Raw genomic sequence first — 27,501 nt, forward strand, 5'->3', positions numbered from 1 at the left:
CGCTTATACTGCAAGCTCTTTGTACTCACAATTTTCTCACTGGTGCATGGTTTGGTATGGTTTGTTATGAGAAACATCCTAAACCAGGTATGTCAATTAAATTATGATGTGTAGTGGTACCTAAGTACATATTTGCATATTTAAATTATGACCGTAACAAATATTTGCATATTTGCTCCTAGTTACTTTATCAGATTTTAATCAAAAGAAGTGAGACGTGATCAAGAATTGAGACACGTACCATACAAGGAGGACCACACTAACAAGAGATGTACATTCATTTTATTGTAAGATGTGACTAATGTACCATTTTATTCTATATTTGTGATTTAACATGGTGTAAAATCTTGACTTTGGAGATTTTGTAAATTTTAATAACTAAAATTAATTTTTTGTTTGTTTTTTGAATTTATCTTTTATTTTTTAAAATATTAACAAATAAATAATAGCATTGCTTAACTTGATATCTAAATATGACATCTAAGATAATAATATAGATTTAATGACATAGATTTTATAATCACAAAAGATTGTAACTTCTTAGGTAGTAATATTTTACATTCCTTCGTATCTAAAAATTTTATATCCTATCTTGTTATCAAATGTTAGACATTTAAAATTATTTTTATTAATTTAAATAATTACCTTTATCATGTCAAATTTAGAGAGTTTTTTGACGTCACCCTTTTATGAAGTTCCCTTCATTTTTTATAGTTCCTTACGTGATAAATATCAACCATATTTGCTCCATTTTTCTGAAAATAGACTACTAGTTATATTTGATTTCTGTTGGCTTTTGTTTATTTTGTTTTACGTAATTTATAGTATATTACATCAACATTACTTGAATATTAAAGTAGAATTTATTCAGATGGTGCTCCTCATCTTTCTTTTAATTTCGGCCACTAGATCTTCTCGTTTAGATTTTGTATAAGAAGTTAATTGAATGTAATGAGTTTCGTATATTTTTACAACTTATATACGAATAAAAAGGATCATTTTTGTTACCGACTATGTGCACTTTGTTTTCTATTTTTATATTTTGTCCCCTTTTACTAACTTTTTTGGTACAGACTAATATGTTGGTATAAAATATATACAAATTTGACAAATATTTTTTTGTATAGGTACGAATAATCTGGATGGTGACCGATCATGGATGTATCAAAAGAAAGACGTTGATGGTTATCTAAACCCTAAATTTGTTGATGGCTTAAAAGAGTTCATGAAATATGTCAAATCTCGACCTTCATCGATGAATGGAACAAACATTCAATGTCCTTGTTTTACGTGTAAGAATCGTAAATTCTGGGATGCAGATACAGTGGAATTACAACTTTTAAGAAAAGGATTTTTAGAAGATTACTACGTTTGGGATCGACATGGAGAGCCATATATTATTAGAGAAAATGCTTCATCGACTCATACAAATGTTTCAAGTGATGGTGAAAAAAAAAATTCTATGTATAATATGGTGATAAATGCGGCTGGTCCAAACTTCGATCCACACTGCTCAGAAGAAAGGCCAAATTCAGAAGCACAAAAATTGTACGATATGTTGAAATCTTCTGAACGAGAGCTATATGATGGTTGTGAAACTTCTCAGTTATCAGCTATGGCTCAAATGTTAAGCTTGAAATCTGAGCATCATTGGTCGGAGGCTTGTTATGATCAGACATCAAAAAAATTTAAATGTATCTTGCCTCAAGATAATACATTTCTTGATAGTTTTTATAGTACGAAGAAACATATGGAAGGACTAGGTCTTCTCTCTGAGCATATTGATTGTTGTGTTAATGGGTGTATGATATACTGGGGTGAAGATAAGAATATGGAATCGTGCAAATTTTGTTCGCAGTCAAGGTATAAATTTAAAATGTATGGATCTACTGGGGAGAGAAAACAGGTGCTTGCTAAAAAATGATATATTTTCCATTAGCTCCGAGGCTGCAAAGATTGTATGCATCGACTGCCACCGCATCTCATATGAGATGGCATGCCGAACACCAACAAGAAGATGATGTGATGTGTCATTGTTCAGACTCCGAAGAATGGAAGCAATTTGATCGAGTACACTCTTCATTTTCTTCAGAAATAAGAAATGTGAGACTTGGGCTTTCTACTGATGGCTTTCAACCGTTTGGTCAATCCGGTAAGCAATATTCTTCTTGGCCGACTATTTTGACTCCGTATAACTTGCCTCCGTGGATGTGTTTAAAAGAACCATACATGTTTTTGTCTATTCTCGTGCCTGGACCAAAAAATCCAAAACAAAAGATAGATGTTTTCCTTCAACCTTTAATTGCAGAGTTAAAAATGTTGTGGGAAGTTGGAGTTGAGACATGGGATGTTTCGTTGAAACAAAATTTTCCAATGCGAGCTGCACTGCTTTGGACAATTAGTGATTTTCCTGCTTATTCGATGTTGTCTGGATGGAAAACTGCTGGCCATTTAGCTTGCCCTCATTGTGCTCATGATTCTGATGCATTTAATCTGTCACATGGTGGAAAGACAACATGGTTTGATGAAAGGCATATGTCATAGCCTATTCGTTTATTCGAGGATTTAACTCAACTCAAATAAGAATGTAATAAGTAAATAGTGGATCTATCATCAGAGAGATCTCACAAAGTAACATCTGTCAAAGGATAAAGAAACATTGTTCATTTGCAGACTTGAAGATTCACTGGAAGAAGTTCAAGAATTTGATCATGCCTCAGTGATATAAATCAAGATCGTGGATTTAATCAAGTGACAGAGATCTCGTCAGGGTATCATTTTATTACAAGGATTTAATCAGAGTATCAAAGTCAAGACATGAAGAAACGTCACGGAAGTTAGTCACTCATGAACCAGACAGTACATCGAGTGTCAGCATTGAAGTGGCGGAATTGATTCATAAGTCTCAGTGATTTTCAGAAGATTGTCAGAAGAATGGATGCTGCTCAGGGTTAGTATTAATTCTCTATTAATTAATTAAGTCATATAATTTAATTAAGAAAATAAATTATATCTGCAAATATTAATTTATTGATTAATTGAATTAAATTGATTAATTAATTTAGAATTAATATTGAGGATTTACAAGATTTTAATTGGTTTAAAATCTGCTTAAATTCAAAACAAGACAATTCATTTGAACTAGTATGACAATCGGTATGACAATTGATAGTCATACCGAAAGTCATGCCAATACATTTAATTGTCTTATTAGAATTTCTGTTTAGATTAAAATCTGTTATTAATTCAGCAAGACAATTTATTTGAACTAATATGACAATCGGTATGACAATCAATAGTCATACCGAAAGTCTTGCTAGTTCATTTTGATTGTCTTGCTAGTTATAAATATTGTCATACCGAAAGTCTTGCTGGCCAAAGAGATTGTCATGCCAGTACATTTTTCAGTTCGGTGTTTGATAAAAGCAGCAGAAGACTTTTGTTGATCAACACTTACAGAATCCAATCAAATAGAACACACAAGAGAAAAAGGAGCAGAAAACAAAAGCATAACATTTTATTTTTCATCTGCTTTTCTTCAAGATTAAATTTCTAGATTGTAAAGTTAAATCCAATCAACTAGAAATATTTATCTTGTTCTTGTGTATCAATCTAGCGGATTAAAATCCCTAGAACTTAATCTCAAATCGCATTTAGCATTTGATCTTTTAATTACAAAAATAGAAAAAGTTCATGTCGAATTTATTCTAGATTTGTAATAATTGATTTGAGATTAATCCCTTGTAACCGATACCGTAGTTGTAACACCTTTCAAGTTTAATAAAAGTTTTATTTAACTTGAATTTTGTTTCACAATTTTATTCCGCATTTTATTCGATTAAACGGTATTGTTTGTATTCAACCCCCCTTCTACAAACAAATTGGGACCTAACAATTGGTATCAGAGCCTTCTGATTAACGTACAAATCTAGATCCTAGACTTTTGTGTTTCTTTCACTTCTTGAATTTTTTATTCACTCAAAAAATTCATAATGACTACACATAAAGTTGGAACCGTTAAAATTCCACTTTTCGATAAAGAAAATTATGTTATGTGGAAGAAGAAGATGCTACTGTTTTTACAGGTTGCTAATCCCAAATATTTGCAAGTGTTGAAGAAGGGTCCAAAAATTCCTATGGTTATTGAACCAGAGATAATAGAAAATGATGTGGTGATCACCAAAGCGAGAACTTATGTGAAGGATCCTGAGGACTTCTCTCCTGCTGAAATAGAAGAAGCTTCCCTGGATGCTAGCCTTCAATTAATCTTAGTAGATTCCCTTAATCCCCTGATGAATAGACATGTGATGAATTGTAAAGATTCCAAAGATATCTGGGAAACTATTGAGATTATTAATGAAGGCACAGAGGAAGTTAGGGAGAACAAACTAGAAATCCTAACCTCTGAGTATGAATACTTTAAATCCAATCCAGGGGAAGGAATCACTGAAGTGTTTGAGAGGTACAATGCATTGATCAACAACCTGAACATTAATGGTAAATACTATTCCATCAGGGAGGTCAACAAAAAGTTCCTTTTAACACTGCCAACTCATCTCGAACATAGAATCACTGCCATAAGAGAAGCAAGAGATCTGAGTGAGATTTCTTTGGAAAGGCTCTATGGTGTGTTAAAGACTTATGAGTTGGAGCAGATTCAGCAGAAGGAAGTTTACGGGAAAGGAAGAGTGGTCAGCACGTCTACTGCTCTAGTAGCTGATGAACAACAACAACAACCACAATATCAACAACAATCTCAACAGTCAGAAAGAATGGTACAGTCTTCCAAGGTTGAAGATAATGTGATAGTAGCAGAATTTGATTCTCCTACTACAAATCAATCAGGAGATGATTATTATTCCTTGGAAGAACTGGAGCAATTGGAGGATGAGTTAATGGCCCTGATTGTCAAGAGATTCTCAAATGTCAGATTCAAAAGGAATCCCAAGTTCAAGTACAAGTCCAACTACAACAGATTCCAGAAAGGTGGATCTTCATCCTCTAACACCAGCAGTGGTGGGTATAAAACAGGGATGGTTGATCGAAGCACCATTCGATGCTTCAACTGTAATGAGTTGGGACACTTTGCCACAGAATGCAGGAAGCCAAAACAAGCTAGGAAGAACATTTACGATTCTAATCAGAAGAGTAAATCTGAAAGGGCTTACCTGGCAAAGGGAAGAAGCTGGGATGATACTGACAGTGAAGATGAAGAAGTTGGGAATCTTGCTCTCATGGCTAGTGATGCAAGCACCTCATCGTCAAGAAAAGAGGGCATTAAATAGGTACAACCGGTAGTGTGGATTCTTGACAGCGGATCGTCAAGACATATGACCGGAGATAGAGCCCTGCTATCAAATGTGGTTGAGAAAGCTGGCCCAGTGGTTACCTTTGGAGATAACAGCAAAGGTTTAACGGAGGGATATGGCTGTTTGCTAGCTGGAAATGTTATCATTGAAAATGTATATGTTGTGCAATGACTTGAACACAATCTGCTTAGCATTAGTCAGTTCTGTGACAACGGCTACAATGTTTTATTCGACAAGCTGAAGTGTCAGATTCTGCACAAGAAAAGTGAAAAACCCTCCTTAATGGGAATCCGGAAAGGAAATCTGTTCGTAGCTGACATGAACTCTGGAAGCAATCTTGAAGTCAATTGTTTCTATGCAAAGGCATCGTCAGATGAGAGTTGGCTATGGCACAAGAGACTTTCTCATCTCAATTTTAAAACAATGAATTCTCTTGTCAAAAGAGAATTGGTAAGAGGTCTGCCTCAGCTGGAATTCTCTCCAGAAGGACTATGTGAGGCTTGCCAGAAAGGAAAGTCAAAGAAAGCAAGTCACAAAGGCACTGACACATCTTCCATAACTGGTGTTCTGCAATTATTGCACATGGATTTATTTGGTCCAGTTAATATCCTTTCAATGTCAAAGAAGTGTTACTGTCTTGTGATAGTTGATGACTATTCCAAGTATACCTGGGTTTTATTTCTTCACTCTAAGGATGAAACACCACAAGTTGTGATTGATCATATCAAGATGATTGAGTTAGATTCTAACGTCCCTGTTAGAGCAATAAGGTCAGATAATGGGACAGAATTCAAGAATGCACTTCTCAATGGATTCTGTACAGACAAAGGGATTACCAGACAATTTTCAGCTCCTAGAACCCCTCAGCAAAATGGAGTGGTAGAAAGGAAGAATCGTACATTGATTGAAGCTGCAAGAACGATGTTAAGTGAATCAGGTCTTCCAATATTCTTTTGGGCTGAAGCTGTCAATACTGCATGTTATACTCAGAATCGAACTCTAATCAACAAAGACTTCATGAAAACTCCTTATGAGATTTTGAATGAACAGAAACCTTCTATCAAATACTTTCATGTATTTGGTGCCAGATGCTTCGTGCTCAAGGATGGAGATGATCGTCGTGGTAAGTTCGAGGCAAAGGCATATGAGGGTATTTTTGTTGGATATGGAAGAAGATCATATAGAGTGTATATCATTGATCAACACAAAGTAACTGAAAGTGTCAATGTTACATTTGATGACACTAAACTCCCTAGTATCCAAACTGAAGATCCTTCTGAGAAACTGAAGTTTGATGATACGTCAGATTCAGAATCAGAACATGGTCAAGAACCTGAGGTTGTTGCTGGTGAAGAACCTGTTAATCATGATGATACTCAAGGTAATAGTGATGGAAACTTTGGCAACAATGAAGATACCACTGCTACTGACGGAGAATCTTCAAGTCAACATGGCAACAACTCAGGGGGAGATACTGAAGGATCATCTAGTAGGACACAACATCACAATGAATTTCAAGGCGAATCATCAAGATCAAATCTTCCAAGACAGACTGTCTGGAATAAAGCTCACCCTTTTGAGTTGATTATTGGTGATCCAGATGTTGGAGTCAGAACTAGACGTGCTACTCAAAATGAGTGTCTGTTCTCAGGATTTCTTTCTGAGATGGAACCTAAGAAGATTGAAGAAGCACTAACTGATCCAGATTGGGTGATTACTATGCAAGATGAGCTCAATCAGTTTGAAAGTCAACAAGTCTGGAAACTAGTACCTAGACCTACACACAAGAAAGCTGTTGGTACTAGGTGGGTATTCAGGAATAAACTAGATGAAGATGGTGTGGTTACGAGAAACAAGGCAAGACTGGTAGCAAAAGGGTATTCTCAAGCTGAAGGCATTGATTATGATGAAACCTATGCTCCAGTGGCTAGACTTGAGGCCATCAGGATATTTCTGGCATTCGCAGCATTCTCAAACTTTAAAGTTTATCAAATGGATGTCAAGAGCGCCTTTCTGAATGGAAAGCTGGATGAAGAGGTATATGTAGAGCAACCTCCTGGTTTTGAAGATCCAGATCATTTGCATTTTGTCTACTTTCTTTTCAAGGCAATCTATGGTCTCAAACAGTCTCCAAGAAAATGGTATGACACTCTCTCTGAATTTCTTATTGAAAATAGCTTTGTTAGAGGTGTCATAGACAAAACTCTCTTTTCTAAAAAACATAAGAATGATACTATATTAGTCCAAGTCTATGTGGATGATATAATATTTGGGTCTACTAATGATAATCTCTGTAAGAGATTTGCTAAGTTAATGCACAGCAAGTTTGAAATGAGCATGATGGGAGAGCTGAAGTTCTTCCTTGGATTACAAGTAAATCAAAGGTTAGATGGAACATTTATTTGTCAATCCAAGTATCTCAAGGAACTCCTCAAAAAGTACAATCTAGAGGACTCTGCATCAGCAAGGACTCCATCAACTACAGCTGTCAAGCTTGGACCATGTGAAAACTCCATTAAGGTAGATGTCACAAGCTACAGAGGTATGATTGGCTCGTTACTCTATCTTAATGCAAGTAGACCAGATATTATGTATGCTACATGCTTATGTGCAAGGTTTCAAGCGGATCCTAGAGATATTCATCTCATTACTGTTAAACGAATCTTAAGATATCTTAAGGGAACACCAAATCTAGGTATTTGGTACCCTAAAGAATCTGGTTTTAACCTTGTCGGATATACAGATTCAGATTATGCAGGAAGTGTTGTTGATAGGAAAAGCACCTCAGGGAGTTGTCAATTCCTAGGTAGCAGACTAGTCTCATGGTACAGCAAGAAACAACAAACAGTTTCCAACTCAACGGCCGAGGCTGAATATATTGCTGCTGGAAGCTGCTGTGCTCAAATCTTGTGGATTAGGAACCAACTACGAGACTATGGCTCTGTATTGAACAAAATTTCCTATTTTATGTGACAATACAAGTGCAATAGCCATCACCAACAACCCTGTGCAGCACTCGAGGACAAAGCACATTGACATCAGGTATCATTTTATTAGAGAGCACGTCATGAATGGTACTGTTGAACTATTTTTTGTTCCAACAGAAGAACAAATAGCAGATATTTTCACTAAACCACTTGACGAATCCACATTTACCAGATTAGTTGGTAAATTGGGCATGTTGAATAGTTTTAGTGATTAATTTAGTTAATATCTGGGATCTGTTCTTGAATGAATTTACAAATTTATTTTATCATTTTATCATATTTCTTGCTTATTTCTATGTAATTTATATTATCTTATCTGTTTTTATTTTCCCTACTTGTTAATTTAAAATATCTCAGAATATTTTATTTTCTCTAAAAATATTTTTCTATGAATTTTATTTGCTAAAATTCAATAGAAATCTATTTTTAGAATAAAAATAATAAATTCTGATATATTGTCTTTGTTTCTGTAAATATTGTAAGTCTGTATTTTAGTTTTACTAATTTGTTATATAATTTCAGTACATAGATATATATATTTATATAAGTCTGTACATATTTGATTGTATTTCTACTAAAATGACAATCGGCAAGACAATTGAAATTTTCTTGCTGAAAGTCATTTCAGTACTTATATATATATACTTATTTTCATGAAATCGGTTTATTTCCAGAATGACAATCGGCAAGACAATTGAAATTGTCTTGCTGAAAGTCATTTCGATATATAATTGTCATATTAGTGTTTTTCAGTATAGTTTATACTGGCAAGACAATCGGTATGACTATCAATTATCTTGCCAGTTATAAACAATATATATATATATATATTTTCTTTTATTTTATACTGGTATGACAATCGGTATGACTATCAGATTGTCATACCAGTTATATATACTCAGTGTTTATTTTGTTATTTCTTTTATTTCTGTTTTTTTTCTTTCCTTTCTTTTGCCTGGTATGACAATCGGTATGACAATCCAGGATTGTCATACCAGCTGTAATATAAAGGCGTACAGTTCAGTTTTCCTTCAAATCACAACAGTTTTCTTTTCTTTCAAAAATTCGAACAGTTTTCTCTCTCCTCTCTCTCTCTCTACTCGATCTAAATCAAACCCCAACTGCCATTGTTGATCTTAATTGCTCGAGTTTTTACTCAACATACAAATTCATCACTTTGTGATATATACATACAAGTATATATATACAGAGGTGCTGTTGGATTTTTGTTAAAAAACAAAAACAAATCAAAATCAGTTTCTGTTTTTTTATTTTATTTATTTATTTTGGTTATTTTTAATTTTAATTTCAATTTCTGTTTTGTGTCTTTTGGCTTTTCAAAACTGCGTTTGTGAGTTAAGAATTTTAACGAGATACATTTCTGTCTAAATTTTTCGATTATAATTAATTTAATTCGAATTATTAAATTAATTTAATTAATTCGAATTTTCTTAATATTATTCTTAAAATTCTGAAAGTGTGTGTCTTATTATTATTTTAAATGGCTCTCAATTTCCAAATTGTCGCGCATAATCAGGTTGGTTATTTTAATCCAGAAAAATGTGATGTGGAAAAATTTAAGCCATGGATTAGATTTTTAAATGACCATTCGATTGTTAGCTCTGCTATTAAATCAAATATGATTTTAAACGTCGATCTACTTAGACTGATTTGCACAACCTCTACTGTGGCCGATGATTCAAAATCTTTTTCATTCACCGTCGCAAACACACAGTATGTAGTTGATGAAACAGTCGTCAATCGTGCGTTAAATTTTCCACTAGACAATTTCTGTAATTTACCCTCGGAAAATGATATCACAAATTTTGTCCATGCTATTCACTATCAGGGGGTGATCAATTTAACCAAACTTTCTAAATCCAATTTGGTGTCTGAATGGGATATTTTCTTCGATACACTTTCCAAAGTGTTTGCCAACTGCACAAAATCCAATTTTTATAACATCACTTCCACTCTGCAGTATATTGGTCTTGCGGTTGTTTTCAATTAAAGGATCAATTTTGGCAAACTACTTTTTCCCATTCTCTTGAGACGTCTAACTTCTGCTTTACGTGATCATTCTGCAAATCGTAGGGTATCATGTTACTATGCTCGTTTTCTAATGCTTATAGCAGATCATCTTCTCACACCTGAACACAAAGCCCTTTTTGCTAACTCTGCAGTAACCGAACCCCCTCCAGTTAGCAAAAAGATTTACACTCGCCAAGACACAACCTTCAAATTCATGCAAGTTCCAGTACTTGTATCTGCTTTCATGGCCACGTATATTCCTTTACCTATTTTCAATCTTCCCGGTCATGAACAACAACCTCAACCTCCAGTGGTTCAAGCCACCCAGGCTCCTCCAACATCAGATGCTCTTCCATTACAAGTAGTAATTCCTCACTCTCACTCCCTTCCTACTTCTGTTGAAAGACCCCCAGTGGTTGATAGGGCTGACCATGAAGTTGTAGAACCACAGCTTCAATCCCAGGTCATAGAGCCAAACACAAAGTCACATTCTATCTCAACCTCTCCCCCACTGTCTAAAATGTTACCCAGAAGATTACTAGGAAGTAGTGCATTGTTAAATATGAGTGAACCCTCAGCTCTGCCTCCTCCTAAGAAAAGAAGAACATATACTGAGGCATCTGAAAGCCCATCCTTGTCCTCTCAACAGGACATGGACTTTGAAATGGCCAATGAACAGTTACTAGAGGCATTCTCTCAACAGGATGCATCTATTGAAATTCGCCATAGGGCCATGGCATCTTGTACTGAGTCAAGCACAATTCCATTACTCACAATGGAACCATACACTTCCCCAGATCATACTCAGGACACAGAACGAGGAGTGCACGTAGAGTCGGTTACAGTGCCTGCCATAGTTACGGCAGAAGAGCAGTCACATGCTTCAGAGGGAAAATCTGACTCTCCGCCATCTTTAATAGAGTCATTTTCTCCCCTCCCAGATCCAACACCTCTGGCTCCCTTGTGGGATTCTCCACTCGCAGATTTATCTGGAGAAAGTGGAGGGCAACTCAGTCAATCTATCCCTGAAGAAATTCAGACATCTATTTCAAAAGATTTGATGGTATTGACTGAGGATCGGGACTCGCGAATTCCCATTGCACCACCACTGACCTCTCTTGAAGAGGCTAGGGTGATTTTAACTGCAGGTACAGAAGAACAGCAACAGGAAGACTCCTCACGAGCAATTATATTGAGAGAAACATAAGCACGTGAGGTGAGTGAACCAAACACGAGTGAAATTCAGGTGAGAGCACACACAGACACAGATACTCAAAACCTGTTAGCTCAAATTGCTGCTCTAAAAGAAGAACTTGCTAAAAGCCAAGCTGAAGCTCAAGCATTCAAAGCACAAGTGGTTGAACGGTCTTCTTCTTCCACCTCTGTCAACAATCAGCTGGCAATCATAAGGAATGACATCTCAGATCTCAAGACCACTGTAATACCAAAGCTCAATTCCATTCAGGACACTCCAACTTTATCAGCTGATGACATATCCAACTTCTGCTCTCTACATACAAGAATGACTTCTCTTGAAGACCTCGTTGAGATGAATCATTCACTGGACTCCTCAAGATTTCTAAAGACAGAGACGGGCATGGAACATCTCAATGAAGGGATGAAGCACCTATATTTCATGATCAAGAATTCTCATTGCCCTAATGAAGAACAAAGAGCTTATTTTGAAGGACCGTCTGGTGGAGGATCAGGCTCTGGAAGTGATGGAGGTTCCAAAGGAAGGTCAGAAGAGGATCCCTCAACTAAGGGGGAGAAGAAAGGGAGTAGTGTCAAAGGCAAGGAAAAAGATACCTCTGCTGGAAACAAAGGAAAGGCTGATGATGTCTACTACAGTGGAGAACAGGATGACTTTGATATTTTTGACATTCCCACTGAACCAGTTCAGGAAGATAAAGATGGGTTATTTGAAGCTGAAGAGGAAAGTGATTTTGGAGAATGGGAAGAAGAAGCTCAAGTGGATCTTCTGTTTGAGAAAGAATTTCAGAAGGAGAAGTCAGAGATGAAAAGAAAAGAAGCTGAACTCAAGAAGGTCTCTCAGATCATTGACAAGAGGAAAGACATACAAAGAACATAAACTCTACAAAAGCAACGTCTTCATGACATTAAGGCTCAAGAAAGGAGAAGAGATGTCAGACTGAAGATTGGTGAGAAATGGGATGAAGCTAGGAGAGTACTTGATATGCCTCAGCTGAGCACTAACAATGATAGACAGTTCCTACATCTTCTTGACAAGCTGGAAATCTCAAATCCTAACAATGATATGTACATGAATGCTATCAAGACTGAAGTCTCAAGGATCACAGCTGCTTTTGATAGATCCCTAAATGAGATGAGCATTTTTGTATATTGTCAGAGTGAAGGATCTTTCAAGGTGTCACTTCATCTGTTCGAGAATCGTTCTTTGTCAGAGAATTGGGTTCTTCTCAACAAGGTTAAAAGAAGCTCATAATTGAATGAAGTTCTTCGAGAAAGGCTTAAAGAGTTTGCCAGCAGGGCTAGTCCTCAAGTGGTCAACAATCCTCATCAGGTGAGATTCTTTAAGTCTGATTGTCTTCAAATCTGTCAGCTAGATGTACAATCTCTTAAAGACTACTCAGCTAAGTATCTGGTCTGGATGGAACATCATTTAAGAACTGCTGGATATTCATCCATGTTGAAGACTCAAGCTGCTGATTTGATTCAAGCTTATTGTGAAAAGAATATTAAAAGGTACAATCAGATCAAGAATAAGCTGAAGTCAGTTGGAGTTCAACCAGTCAGACCAGCAAGCTTCACTTCAGAAAAGGATCGTGTCTTTGACAAGGAATTGCTTCAAGATTTAGAAGAAGGTGAAGTCAGAAGAGAAGACAACTGAAGTCAATTAGCTCAAAACTCAATGTAATATGATTAGAGCTTTATGAATCAAGATAGTCTAATGTAGTTATATGTTCAGGCTAGAGGAACATCTATCTTGTATTCACTTGTAAATTTCATTTGGAATCTGGAAAATGTTAAATATAATCCAGAACTTTTCTGCTATTTACTTTGCATTACTGTTTATATCTTTTTCTTATTTGTTAGTTGAGTTATCCTCTAGGTATTTGTTGTTATTGTCTAACAAGCAAATAGGGGGAGATTGAAAGGCATATGTCATAGCCTATTCGTTTATTCGAGGATTTAACTCAACTCAAATAAGAATGTAATAAGTAAATAGTGGATCTATCATCAGAGAGATCTCACAAAGTAACATATGTCAAAGGATAAAGAAACATTGTTCATTTGCAGACTTGAAGATTCACTGGAAGAAGTTCAAGAATTTGATGATGCCTCAGTGATATAAATCAAGATCGTGGATTTAATCAAGTGATAGAGATCTCGTCAGGGTATCATTTTATTACAAGGATTTAATCAGAGTATCAAAGTCAAGACATGAAGAAACGTCACGGAAGTTAGTCACTCATGAACCAGACAGTACATCGAGTGTCAGCATTGAAGTGGCGGAATTGATTCATAAGTCTCAGTGATTTTCAGAAGATTGTCAGAAGAATGGATGATGCTCAGGGTTAGTATTAATTCTCTATTAATTAATTAAGTCATATAATTTAATTAATAAAATAAATTATATCTGCAAAGATTAATTTATTGATTAATTGAATTAAATTGATTAATTAATTTAGAATTAATATTGAGGATTTACAAGATTTTAATTGGTTTAAAATCTGCTTAAATTCAAAACAAGACAATTCATTTGAACTAGTATGACAATCGGTATGACAATTGATAGTCATACCGAAAGTCATGCCAATATATTTAATTGTCTTATTAGAATTTCTGTTTAGATTAAAATCTGTTATTAATTCAGCAAGACAATTTATTTGAACTAATATGACAATCGGTATGACAATCAATAGTCATACCGAAAGTCTTGCTAGTTCATTTTGATTGTCTTGCTAGTTGTAAATATTGTCATACCGAAAGTCTTGCTGGCCAAAGAGATTGTCATGCCAGTACATTTTTCAGTTCGGTGTTTGATAAAAGCAGCAGAAGACTTTTGTTGATCAACACTTACAGAATCCAATCAAACAGAACACACAAGAGAAAAAGGAGCAGAAAACAAAAGCATAACATTTTATTTTTCATCTGCTTTTCTTCAAGATTAAATTTCTAGATTGTAAAGTTAAATCCAATCAACTAGAAATATTTATCTTGTTCTTGTGTATCAATCTAGCGGATTAAAATCCCTAGAACTTAATCTCAAATCGCATTTAGCATTTGATCTTTTAATTACAAAAATAGAAAAAGTTCATGTCGAATTTATTCTAGATTTGTAATAATTGATTTGAGATTAATCCCTTGTAACCGATACCGTAGTTGTAACACCTTTCAAGTTTAATAAAAGTTTTATTTAACTTGAATTTTGTTTCATAATTTTATTCCGCATTTTATTCGATTAAACGGTATTGTTTGCATTCAACCCCCCTTCTACAAACAAATTGGGACCTAACATTTGATAATCACCGGAGATTTCTACCACTCACGCATCCATTTCGGAAGAATAAGAATTGGTTTACTAAAGGAAAGACAGTATCTAAATCTGCACCACTGACACGATCAGTGAAGATGTTTTACAAGAAATTGAGTCATTTGGATTGATGAAAATTACTGATCTGGGAAGTGATGAACATAATGCTAAAATAATCAAGGCTCATAATTGTGGATGGAAGAAGCGAAACATCTTTTGGGATTTGCCATATTGGAAAACTTTATCAATTAGACATAATCTTGATGTTATGCACATTGAGAAAAATGTGTTTGAGAATATTTTTAACACAATTATGGCTATTGAAGGTAAAACAAAAGATAACTCAAAGGCAAGAGATGATATTGCACTCATTTGTCAAAGGCCAGAGTTAGCATTTGATGAATCGACAAAAAAGTATCCAAAAGCATGTTATAGCTTAGACAAGAAAAGTAAAGAAGTGGTATGCCAATGGTTACAAGATCTTAGATTCCCGGATGGATACGTATCAAATATGGGATGTTGTATCGATATGCGAAAATACAAGTTATTGGAATGAAGAGTCATGACTGCCATGTGTTTATGCAACGACTTCTCCCTATTGCTTTTCGTGAATTTCTTCCTACAAATATTTGGGAAGCTGTGACTGAATTGAGTCTTTTTTTCAGAGATCTCACTTCGGCCACTCTGAGAGTTAGTGATATGCAAAGACTCCAAAAACAAATTTCTGTTATACTTTGCAAGTTGGAGCGCATATTCCCTCATGCACTATTTGACTCAATGGAACATCTTGTGGTACATTTAGCATACGAGGCACAAATTGCAGGCCCTGTACAGTATCGGTGGATGTATCCATTTGAACGATTTTTGCGCCACTTGAAAAAAAATGTGAAAAATAAAGCTCGAGTGGAGGGATCAATATGTAATGCATTTCTAGTTGAAGAGTCTACAACTTTTTGTTCACACTATTTTGAACAACACATCCCCACAAGATATCGAAAAGTTCCTAGAAATGATTCAATTGGAGATGACCAGAAATCTGAGGTAAGTATTTCTATATTTTCACATCCATCTCGAGCACATGGGATCGTTAAAACTCATTATCTCGATGATAGAGAGTACGCTGCAGCCCATAATTATGTCTTGTTTAATTGTTCATAAGTTGCACCATTTACACAGTAAGTGACAATTTTGTTCAGTTGAATATCTGTATATTTATACTCTTAATTAATTGATTATTAGTGTAATGTGTTCATTTATTTGCATGTGTAAAAGCAGGATCTTTATAGATCGACTTCGAGAACATAATTCTAATATTGATGGTGCTGGTGTTGATAAGTGCTTGGAGAAGGATTTTGCTTCGTGGTTTAAGAATTACATAAGTTCATTATTTAATGTAATAAATAAATATCTGCTATTATTTAATATTTATTTAAATTATAATCCTGCCATTGATTTCAGGCTCAAGATGCATCTTTAGTTTCAAATGAATTTATTCGAGACATTGCATCAGGACTTCTTCGCTCAGTTCGATCAGTACCAATCTACTATGTAAATGGATTTAAATTCCATACACGAAAGTATGGTTCTAACAAGTCAACATTTAACAGTGGAGTATGTATCAAAGGATCCAATTGCAGTGAGACATCTAATGATTATTTCGGAATAATAGAAGAGATATTGATCATCGAGTATCCTCGTCTTCCGATAAAAAAAACTGCTTTATTTAAGTGTGATTGGTTTGATCCGAGATCTAATATTGGGACTAAAATTCATGGACGCTACAACATAGTTGAAGTGAATCAAAAAAAGAAGTTAAACTTTTACGAGCCATTCATTTTAGCAATGCAGGCTGTTCAAGTATATTTTTGTAATTATCCGAGCCTTAAACGAGATAAGAAAGATTGGTTGGTCGTATGCAAAGTCAAAACACGCTCCCTTATTGAATTGCCTCAGGTGCCAGAATTACAGCAAGAGGCCTTTCAAGATGATGCACCTGCACATTCAAATTTAATTAGAAGTGAAGATGTTCCGACACATCTCAATGATGAAGGTGTTAGAATAGATTTGGATGACGGAGAAGAAACCTCAGAAGAAGAAATAATAATTGAATCTGAAGAAGACGAAGCTCTGGAAACAGACGATAGTGGTGATTGTGATGATTTTGACAATTAATCAAGTCCTTTTGTATTGTTTTCTATTTTTAAATTTTTATGGTCCGCAGATTATTATTTTAACTTAGTTTTATGTAATATAAATTTATATATTTATTATAATTTAAATTGATCGATTTTTTTTTATTATTGAGCTCGATTCAAAAGATCCAGTTCTATCCGAATATTAATGTATTTATACATGTTTCAACGTGTTAGTTATTTTGAAAAATTTATCTAATTAAAATACACAATTATGAAATTTAATTTGAAAATAAACAAATGTAGCCAACAAACTAAAATGAGAATAACTACCTACTTGTGAACAAATGTACATGTATAGTTTATTAACATTATGATGATTTCTTTGACACGTTGGTGCCGCTTACCACCTTTTTATTCAATTTTTTAACTCATATTATAAAACACTCCATACTTCAAATAAATTGTATTTTTAAAAGAATTTAAATTGCCAATTACAATTATCTTTTCTTAATAAATAAGTTTAAATGTGTATAATAAAAAAATTAGCATGTTTTTTTAAAAATTTAGTGGGTATTGTTATTATATTTGTCACCTTAATTTAGAGCTTGATATTTACTAGGCAATCTGATTTTATTAATAAACAAATAATTAAAAATAAGTTAATTTTAAGAATTCACATTTTGTAAAGTTGAAAAATGTTTGAATCAGTTTTTTTAGTACTACGTGCAAGTTGTAGTAACAAAATAGTGGGCAAAGTATAAGGGCGGGCAAATGTGCAGAGTATAGGACCGCGCTTAATTTTATTATATTAGGGAAATGGGTGGGGCTATCATTCCAGTGATAAGTTCATCTCCCTCCATCAGGTACTCTCTCTCTGTTTTCGATTCTCTATTTCAATTCTCAAATTCGTGGGCAGTCTCTCAATTCCTATTTCAGTTACTTTGTAAACTAATTTGTTTGAAGTGATTTTGTGATGTATTCTGGTATTTGTTCGGATTGGAGACAGATGTATTTAGCTAGTAGCTCTAGTTTCATCTCTAAAAATATATGAGTCTTACTACTTTATGAGTTTTATTTACAAATACATTTACATGTCATGTTTAGTTGGATCACAGGAAGGGAAATCGGGTCATAACTCATATATTTCAATAGCTCTTGATTATATATATTTACTACTGTGCTCTTGATTATATATATTTACTGACAACCCAAACAATTTGTTATGGTAAAGTTCAGTTTTTCATATTATGTACATCCAATTGTTAATAATGGATGTGCAACATTATCTTTGAATATTAACTAGTTAGGTGTACTACGACATCTAATTTATTTTGTACTATGTTCATACTTCACATAGGATGTCAGTTTGATACAAGAATTGACTACCTTAAAATTGGCCTGGAGATAAAAATGCTTTTTGCGCTATATGCTTAAATCCCAAAGTGTATACATTACATTAAATTTTTTTTGTGTTCTCGTAGATAAAAATGAGCATCTTTCCAAATTCTTCAAATAGCACTACTGAACACCATAGTTCCAGGGAAGAAACACTGGTGCGTACTGTGAATGTTTGGGAAGTTGGATCAGTGCATTCAAATGGACGTCTGCAAGTGGAAGTGATTAAAGGAGTGTATGTTTTATTTCTTAAGTATATTTTTGAACTACTTGTGAATTTTTAGTATTTGCTGCTTAGGTATATTTATATTTTTAAAAATCTTTTTTAGGTTAGAACCATCAAATCTATGTTCTCACAAGATTACCGACATTATGTATGAGAGACTTGAACCTACAGGGTTCACCTGGAAGAAAGTGTCTGCTGGAACCAAACAATTTTACTTTGAGGAGTTCAAGGTTTTATTTCCTTTATATGCATGTACCTACATAAATGTGTTTTTATACTCAGGATTCTTAATTTACATGAATAGTTTGGACCATTAAAAAGTCTATGTTATATGGAATTATTCAAATTTGTAGAAATGGTTTGTTTGGAGACAAGAAGACAATCTGGTGTATAGAGCTTGGTTCAAAAGCGCTTCAAGACGTTATTCTACTATTTGTTGTGAAGCGCGTACTCTATGGGAAAATAATAGCAAACCAAAAAATAAAATTGGTAACGATGTGTGGCTGAGCTGGGTTGAATACTGGAAAACCCCGGAGTTCCAGAAGAAATCTGCTATACAGAAAAACAATCGTCGTAGTGGAGCTGACAAAGCCCATCCCACACACACAAGTGGTTCTGCTTCTAGTAGAGTGCATACAGCTCGTCTGGTAAGGAATTTTGATTTAATTTAGTATGCATTTTTTACTAAATTGTAAAATTGTGTGTTGTTTTTATTAATATTATATTTTTATTTCATGCAGAAAAAGAAATATAACAGAGATCCCACTTCCTTTGAGGTGTATGAGCATATTCATACCAGAAAAAATGACAAGAAGACATATATTGATGAGAAAAGTCAAAAAGTATATGTAAGTGTATATCAGATCATCTGTACATTCTTGTATAGCTTATTATCTCAATTATACTCAACCTTGGAGGTGCATACATGATTACATTGATTTTAGAATCTGTTGCTTTATCAGTTCGTCGGCCTCGTACTTTAACAATATCAATTCTAATATATTGTACTATACAAAAACTCGTCTGTTACGTTCAAAAAATTTACCTGGTTCACTAATATGTTTCCAAATTAAAATACAAATGCAAGCTTTCTGTTAGGTAAATTTAGTGCTAGGATTGTCAGATTTGTGTGGGTACAACATTTATAACCATGCCATGAATACTAGTTAGCTTTACAAATTCTTTGTTATGGTACTTAATTTCTCTTGTAATTAAGATTTTTAATATGCTTAGTTTTGATGTACGTTCAACTTTAACATCAATGACTTGACGTCCTAAAGATCTTTCAGATGCCGCAAACAAAGAAATTCAGGGATATATATTTAACACTGCAATAACTTTAAATGATCCAACTCTGATGTAGTATTTTACATATATAATCTCCAAATTTTATTATAGAGTTTTGAGTATAAACGCAGTTCCAATTTTGTTTGGAATCTTTTTTATGAACTTGGAGGCTTGCATAATAATTGTGATTTCATTTGTTTTGATATTTCTTTATATCTCTTATGCAGGAAAATTATGTGAATCTTTGTGAGCTGTTAACTCAAGAATCTCAACCTATTGATCCAAATAAAGTGTTCTATCAAGCAGTTGGAGGTCATAACCAAAAGAACATAGTATATGGTCTTGGTTCATCCCAGAATTTATTCTATGCTCCAGGAAGTAGTAGCAATGCAGCCTCTATTCATTTTAGCTCCAAACATAACACTCAAGAAGATTATCAGAAGTTGCAAGCTGAGTTGCAAGTAGAGGTGGCCAATTATGCGGGTTCGAACCGCACAACCGGGACCGGCTCGCTCTAAAACCGGTAATTATTCGGCCCGGTTCGGCCCGTAAAAACCCGCACAATTCAGCTGACGTAACGAGCTGGTTACGAATTCAGGATTGAAAAACCGGGACCGGGACCGCACGGACCGCACGGCCCGCACGAGCCTGCACGAACCGCACGAGCCCGCACAAGCCCGCAAGGCCGCGACGGGGAACACAGGCACATCTCCTAATTTTCTCTATCTCTCTGTTCTAATTTCTAAGCTTCTAAGTTTTACTTTGTAATTCCTGTATTCTTCTTATTCACTCACACACACTCACACACTGTCACTTACTTCAATCTTGCAAGTTGCTTCCAAAAAACAAGCCAACTTCCAAGTCTTTGTTACTATTCCAGAACAAATAAAATAGTTAATATAATTTTTATTAATATTATTTTGTTTACTTAATTTGTAATTTTTTAATATTTGATGCAGATTGTTCTATTTTTTTAGAGAGGGGTCCTCTCACATCATTTGTAATATCTTTAAATTAATAAAATTATATGAGGTGTCGTCCTCTTTCAACCCAAAAAATTAAAATAATAAAATTTTTATTTAACCAAATAAGAAAATCAAAGTAATTGTGAAATATGAAAAATATTATTTTAAAGAAAGATTAAAAAAAATAAGAAACATGTGATGCCTCCTGTAAGTTACTGACATAAATAATTATTTTACAAAAATAATTTGTTACCTACCTACCTACACAGCTACACTACACCACTGCACTAAAAATATAATAATAATTATAATATAATATATCAAAATAATACATGCCAGAGAATAGAAACTGGGTACTTTTGCACGCGCGGCCCGCGGGTTAACCGCACGAGCCCGCACAACTATCAACGGGTTAATTGTCGGTTCCAGTTACGAGTTCGGTTTCTTGCGGTTTAAGCCCGGCCCGAGCCCGGTTCGTTTATTAACAGGCCGGTTCAGTGTTAGCATTTCGGGTGCCCAACCCGTGTGTGGCCCGGCCCGACACGCACGGACCGCACAAGTGGCCAGGTCTAGTTGCAAGAGATGAAGGGTCAAATGGAAGAGGCTATCAAAGAGGCTGATGAAATGCGGATTAAGGAGGTGAATGAGATGAAGGAGACTAACGAGATGAGGATGATAGAGGTGGATGGGATGAAGAATCAGATGAGACAAATGCAGAGCCAACTAGCTACTGTTTTAGGTCATAGTCAGTAGATTTGTTAAAGCTTTTATGCAGGCAGAAAGTAGATTTCTATTGTTTTAGACAAACAAGAAGTAGATTTTTCTATTTTCTTAAAGACTTCATATGTAAGTCATTGAAAACTATTATGTTCGATGCATTTGTTTGATTAATGAAATTTGTTAATGCATTTGTTTGAATAATGATTTCTTTATTACTTTTTATTTATTTAATAACAATAATAAAAATAATAATAAAGGTCTTAGTTATTTAAATAAATTTTAAATATTCTGGTTAAACACCAATGAAATTACCGACAAAATTTTAATGATTTTTTTAAAAAATAATTGTTTATCCAATTTACAACAAATTTTAACAGAATAGTAACAAAAATATTGAGAAAAGTATGTCGGTCTTTTTTGTTGGTACATTGCCAAAGAAATCGTTGTTGGAAGTTCGTTAGTAACTCTGTCATAATTATGTCATCAAATTCCATTAGTAATTATCAACAATAAATCTGTTGGCTACTTGTTGGCTGGTTGGTCAAACCTACTGTTAGCAATTTGTTGGAAGGTGGTCACTAATTTAGTGACAAAAAGTAATTCTGTTAGGAAAATTTTCCCAACAACGTTTTTAACAACTGATTTTCTTGGTTATAAATTCCGTCAAGATTAGGATTTGCCAACGGAATATCTTATTTGCCAACAAAAAAATCTGTTACTAAATTTGATTTTTCTTGTAGTGTGACACTTAACTGTTTATCTGAAACAACTTGATCACCGCAGTAATTTTTATCATTCATATGGAGTGAGAATGTGTGCATTTGCAAAATATCAGATAAAGATTAAAGTCTGATATACTTCAGTACATCTTAGAAATAAGGCATGACTAAGAAAAGTGCTTAAAATCTGTCATTAATAATGAAGTCTACTATAGGATAAATTTATGCATGAGTCCACCTCAACTATTTGTGCTCATTTTATGCATCTTTTTAGAATTCTTTTTCACAGTGGCTTCTCAGTGTAAACAAGTCACAACTGCTATCAGAATTTATGCTATTATCAGAGTATTTCTCCAGTAATCAGAGAATGTGAAAAGTCACCAAGAAAAAATTAGTTGCTTTTCTGATGCATATAACTTAATACCAACAATGCACTTGGGTCTTCCCTTCCACATATTTACTCTAGATCTCAAAGGAGTACCTGACTTTAATCTTCTTTTCTTTTCTTCAGATAAGTGAGGCTTATCAGCATTTAGTTCATCCTTAAGATTTACTGACATCAGAATTTGACAGATAAGAAGCAAGAATCTAGTTTGTGACTTAGTAATAAGATACACAAAGTAAATTTGACTAAGCTCAATATCAGAATTTGCTTGTGTTAATGAATTTCCACATAAACAACTAATTCAGACATGGGATTTCTAGTATGTTAAAGACTACTAGGTCAGCATCTAGCACAGTAATCTTCATTGGATTAAATAGTCACAGAACATTCAAATCACTATCAGAGTATATAGATCCACATCAGATAACAATCAGCATTTAATGTATTTCAATTTAAGCATATATTACATGAAGATAAGACAATCTGTAAACACTGATCATAAAGTCTGATGCATGAGAACAAAAACTAAGCAGATTTAGAGAAAGAACCTGAAACCATTCCAAGTTCATTTACCAGTCTTGTAAAAGTAGCTTCACATAGTGGTTTTGTGAAGATATCTGCTAGTTTATCTGTTGGAACAAAATGCAATTCCACTGTACCTTCCATCACATGTTCCCTTACAAAATGGTATCTAATGCTGATGTGCTTTGTCATTGAGTGTTGAACTGGATTACCTGTCATAGCAATAGCACTTTGATTATCACAGTAAATAAGTATTTTAGAAAATTCTAACCCATAGTCCAGTAACTGATTCTTCATCCAAAGAATCTGTGCACAACAGCTTCCTGTAGCAATATATTCTGCTTCTGCAGTTGATGTGGAAATTGATTTCTGTTTCTTGCTAAACCAAGAAACCAATCTACCTCCAAGAAATTGGCAGCTTCCATTAGTGCTTTTCCTGTCTATTTTGCATCTTGCATATTCTGCATCTGAGTAACCTATTAGCTTAAAATCCGATTCTCTAGGATACCACAATCCTATATCAGCTGTACCCTTGAGGTACTTGAAAATTCTTTTCATAACTATTAGATGAGGTTCTCTTGGATCAGCCTAAAATCTTGCACAAAGACAGGTAGCATACATGATATCAGGTCTACTTGCAGTTAAATATAGTAATGAGCCAATCATACCTCTGTAGTTAGTAATATCTACTGATGCTCCAGTATCTTTATCTAACTTGGTTGCAGTGGCCATGGGAGTGGATGCAGTTGAACTGTCTTGCATTCCAAATTTCTTGAGTAAATTTCTGGTGTACTTGGATTGATTTATGAAAGCACCTTCTTCATTTTGCTTGACTTGAAGTCCCAGAAAATAGCTAAGTTCTCCCATCATACTTATTTGATATCTTGACTGCATTAGCTTTGCAAACCTTTCACAGAGTTTGGCATTTGTAGAACCAAATATGATATCATCAACATATATCTGTACCAAAAGTAAGTCCTTTCCATGGTTGAGGTAGAATAGTGTTTTATCAATTGTACCTCTGTGAAATCCACTTTCTAGAAGGAATTGAGCTAAAGTTTCATACCATGCTCTAGGAGCTTGCTTAAGGCTATAAAGTGCTTTGTCAAGCCTGTAGACATGATTTAGAAATTTTGAATCTACAAAGCCCGAAGGTTGTTCAACATAAACCTCTTCTTTCAATTCTCCATTGAGAAAAGCACTTTTTACATCCATTTAAAAGACTTTAAACTTTTTGTGAGCGGCATAAGCCAAAAAGATTATGTTGTGTATATGTTGTGTACTTGATGATTTCATGAACAAAATACCTTGGTAGATTTTACTTAGTGAAAATGTAGCACTCGACGGATAAGGATTATAGTCCCGACGGATAACTCATTTTAGTCCCGATGGATGATGACTTATTATCCATCGAGTAAGTAGCTTATGTAACAATAAGTCTGTAGCACATTTCTGCATACAAATTGTTTATAATCTGTAGTAGTACTTAAGTCATGTTGACTGTAACTAGATATGCAGAATAGGTTGATTAATTGTACATAGATGATGTCTTGTAATTCTGCATAAATGAAATGGAGTAAAGTGTCTGATTGCTACCCGACGGATAAACAACAATGAATTCGACAGATGATCAACAACCTGACGGAAGATCAATAACTCGACGGATGATCATAAACCGACGGATAAAGAATTCAATTATCTGTTGACAGTGACAACACAGTCACATGCGTCGAGTGTATGCAAATGGAATGTGTTAGCCTATTCAACTGGGTTTTCGAGAACAAAGAAGCATTGCCATTTCCATGCTATTATGAAGATATTCAAAGATGCTGGAATAGAGTAATGAAGTAGCATTGTATTAGACTTGATAGTTTTTGTTTTATTATCATGTCTTATTACTTTGTAATCTTGGTGATATATAAACTAAGAAGTAGCAATAGAATAGTAACTAAGAAACTAAGCAACCAAGAGAGAAATATTTGTAAGTTGTATTCTTAGCATTTCTCTCATTCTTAGTTGTTATCATTTTGTAAGCAGTTGTGAGCTTTTTGCACACAGAGTTCTCTCGATATATATTATATCTCTGGTGGAATTATTCAAATCCACCAGAAATTTTTTAAAGACTCTTGTTTTTAATTACTTGTATTTTGATTCATTTGAAGTAACTATTCCGCATTCTGCTAATCAATTCACACTTATATATATATTTGAGTTAGAACATTTTTATTCAAGAAAAAGTTTCAAGAATTCCATTCAACCCACCTTCTGTAATTCTTGTTATATTGTTAAGGGACTAACAATTGATATCCGAGCAAGCTCTTGAAGAACAAAGAGTTTAAAGATCATAACAATACAGCAAGATGAACAAGAAAGATGTTGGAGTCAAGATTCCTTTTCTGGATAAAGATAATTACCATCATTGGAAGGTAAAGATGCATCTTCATTTGCTTTTTCAAGATGAGGCCTATGTGGACTGCATATAAATAGGCCCTCATGTTCCAATGAGAGCTGCAACTGGAAATGAGCCATATGTCCCCAAGCCAAGGCATGAATGGTCTGATCCTGATATTGAACAAGTCAGGAAGGATAAAAAGGCCATGAATATCCTATTTAATGGAGTTGATGGTGATATGTTTGACAACATTATCAACTGCAAAACTGCCAAGGATGTTTGGGATACAATACAGATCATCTGTGATGGTACTGAGCAAGTTAGAGAAAACAAGATACAGCTATTGATTCAGCAATATGAGTATTTTCATAATGAAGAAAGTGAGTCTCTCACTGACATTTTTAGTAGGTTTCAAAAACTGCTAAATGCTCTAAAGTTGCATGGAAGGGTCTATCAGACAAAAGACTCCAATCTGAAATTCCTTAGATCTCTTCCAAAGGAATGGAAACCAATGACAGTCTCATTAAGAAACTCACAAGATTATAAGGAGTTTACTTTGGAGAGACTGTATGGCATCCTGAAAACTTATGAGCTTGAAATAGAGCAAGATGAGAGGATGGAGAGAGGAAAGAAGAAAGGAGGGTCCATTGCACTAGTTGCTGAGTTAGATAAAGAGAAGGAGATGAAGATGGAAGCTGTTGAGTCAACTTCAAGGGTCTGTGAAAGCAAGGGCAAGGGGCTTGCACTAGAAAGTGAAGATTCTTTGAGCCAAAATGACATGGAAGACATTGATGAACATTTAGCATTTCTTTCCAAAAGATTTGCCAAGCTCAAGTTCAAAAAGAACTTTGGAGCAGCCAAGCCAAATAGAAACATGGTGGATAAATTAAAATTCAAGTGTTTCAAATGTGGCTTGGCAGGACACTTTGCCAGTGAGTGTAGAAAGTCAGATTCCAGTAAGAAAAGGTTTGAGCATGTGGATTATAAGCAAAAATACTTTGAGCTGCTCAAACAAAAGGAAAGGGCTTTTATTACACAAGAAAACGACTGGGCAGCAGATGGTCTGGATGAAGATGAAGATGTCAGCTATGTCAATCTAGCCCTAATGGCCAAGTCTGATGAAACAGAAACAAGTTCTTCAAGTAATCAGGTAATTACTACAAACCTTGAACATTTATCTAAAGCTGAGTGTAATGATGCTATAAATGACATGTCTACAGAGTTATATCATTTGCGTGTTACACTTAAGTCTCTTACTAAAGAAAATGCTAAAATCAAAGAAAACAATTTGTTTTTGAGTGAGAGAAATAATGTGCTAGAGTCTCAGTTCATTGATTTTGAAAAATTAAGAATTGAGTGTAAGATTGCCAAGGAGGAATTAATTGAGTCCTTGAAGAAAGAAGAAATTTTGAAGAAGCAGCTCGAGCGTGAACAAGAGGTGATTAAGGCATGGAAAACATCTAGAGATTTCCATGCTCAAATTACCAAAGTTCAAGGAATCGAGTCCTTCTGTGATGCAGGATGGAAAAAGAACAAGGAGAAACTAGAACCAAATTTGGTGGATGGAGTGCTAACAGATGTAGACTCGACGGATGATGAGGATCATCCGTCGGATAATAAAAAGGGTTATCCGTTGACTGATGAAAATCCTCATTCGTCGGCGGTAAGCAAGCCTATCAGTAAAGCCAAACTTGTTAAGCTGAATGAAAAGTATGGATCTGTTTCCAAGAACTTTATTTCAGGAGAATCGAGTCAAGTTAAGAAAGGGAGCTAATGTTGGTCACATGACTGTCAAACAGTTAAGTGACAGACTTGAAAAGATTGAGGTGAAAACAGAGGTTAAAAAGAAAAATAATAGAAATGGTAAAGTAGGGATTAACAAACACAATAACTACACACCTGATAAATA

The 27,501-nt window shown here is 34.6% G+C and overlaps 1 protein-coding gene and 1 pseudogene across 1 annotated transcript; both read left to right on the plus strand.

Moving 5' to 3' along the window:
* The first annotated feature begins 1,920 nt into the window (after nt 1-1,920).
* On the plus strand, nt 1,921-17,018 carry LOC141691659 (uncharacterized; annotated as a pseudogene).
* A 1,450-nt stretch (nt 17,019-18,468) lies between these two features.
* Nucleotides 18,469-20,407, plus strand: LOC141691660 (uncharacterized). Its single transcript, XM_074496424.1, has 5 exons — nt 18,469-18,611; nt 18,706-18,832; nt 18,956-19,249; nt 19,343-19,450; nt 20,117-20,407. Exons 1-5 carry the CDS (start codon nt 18,469-18,471, stop codon nt 20,405-20,407), a joined length of 963 nt encoding a protein of 320 aa, XP_074352525.1.
* Nucleotides 20,408-27,501: the final 7,094 nt, after the last annotated feature.

This window comes from Apium graveolens, chromosome 10, assembly GCF_009905375.1.
Source record: "Apium graveolens cultivar Ventura chromosome 10, ASM990537v1, whole genome shotgun sequence".
NCBI classification, from domain to species: Eukaryota; Viridiplantae; Streptophyta; class Magnoliopsida; order Apiales; family Apiaceae; genus Apium; species Apium graveolens.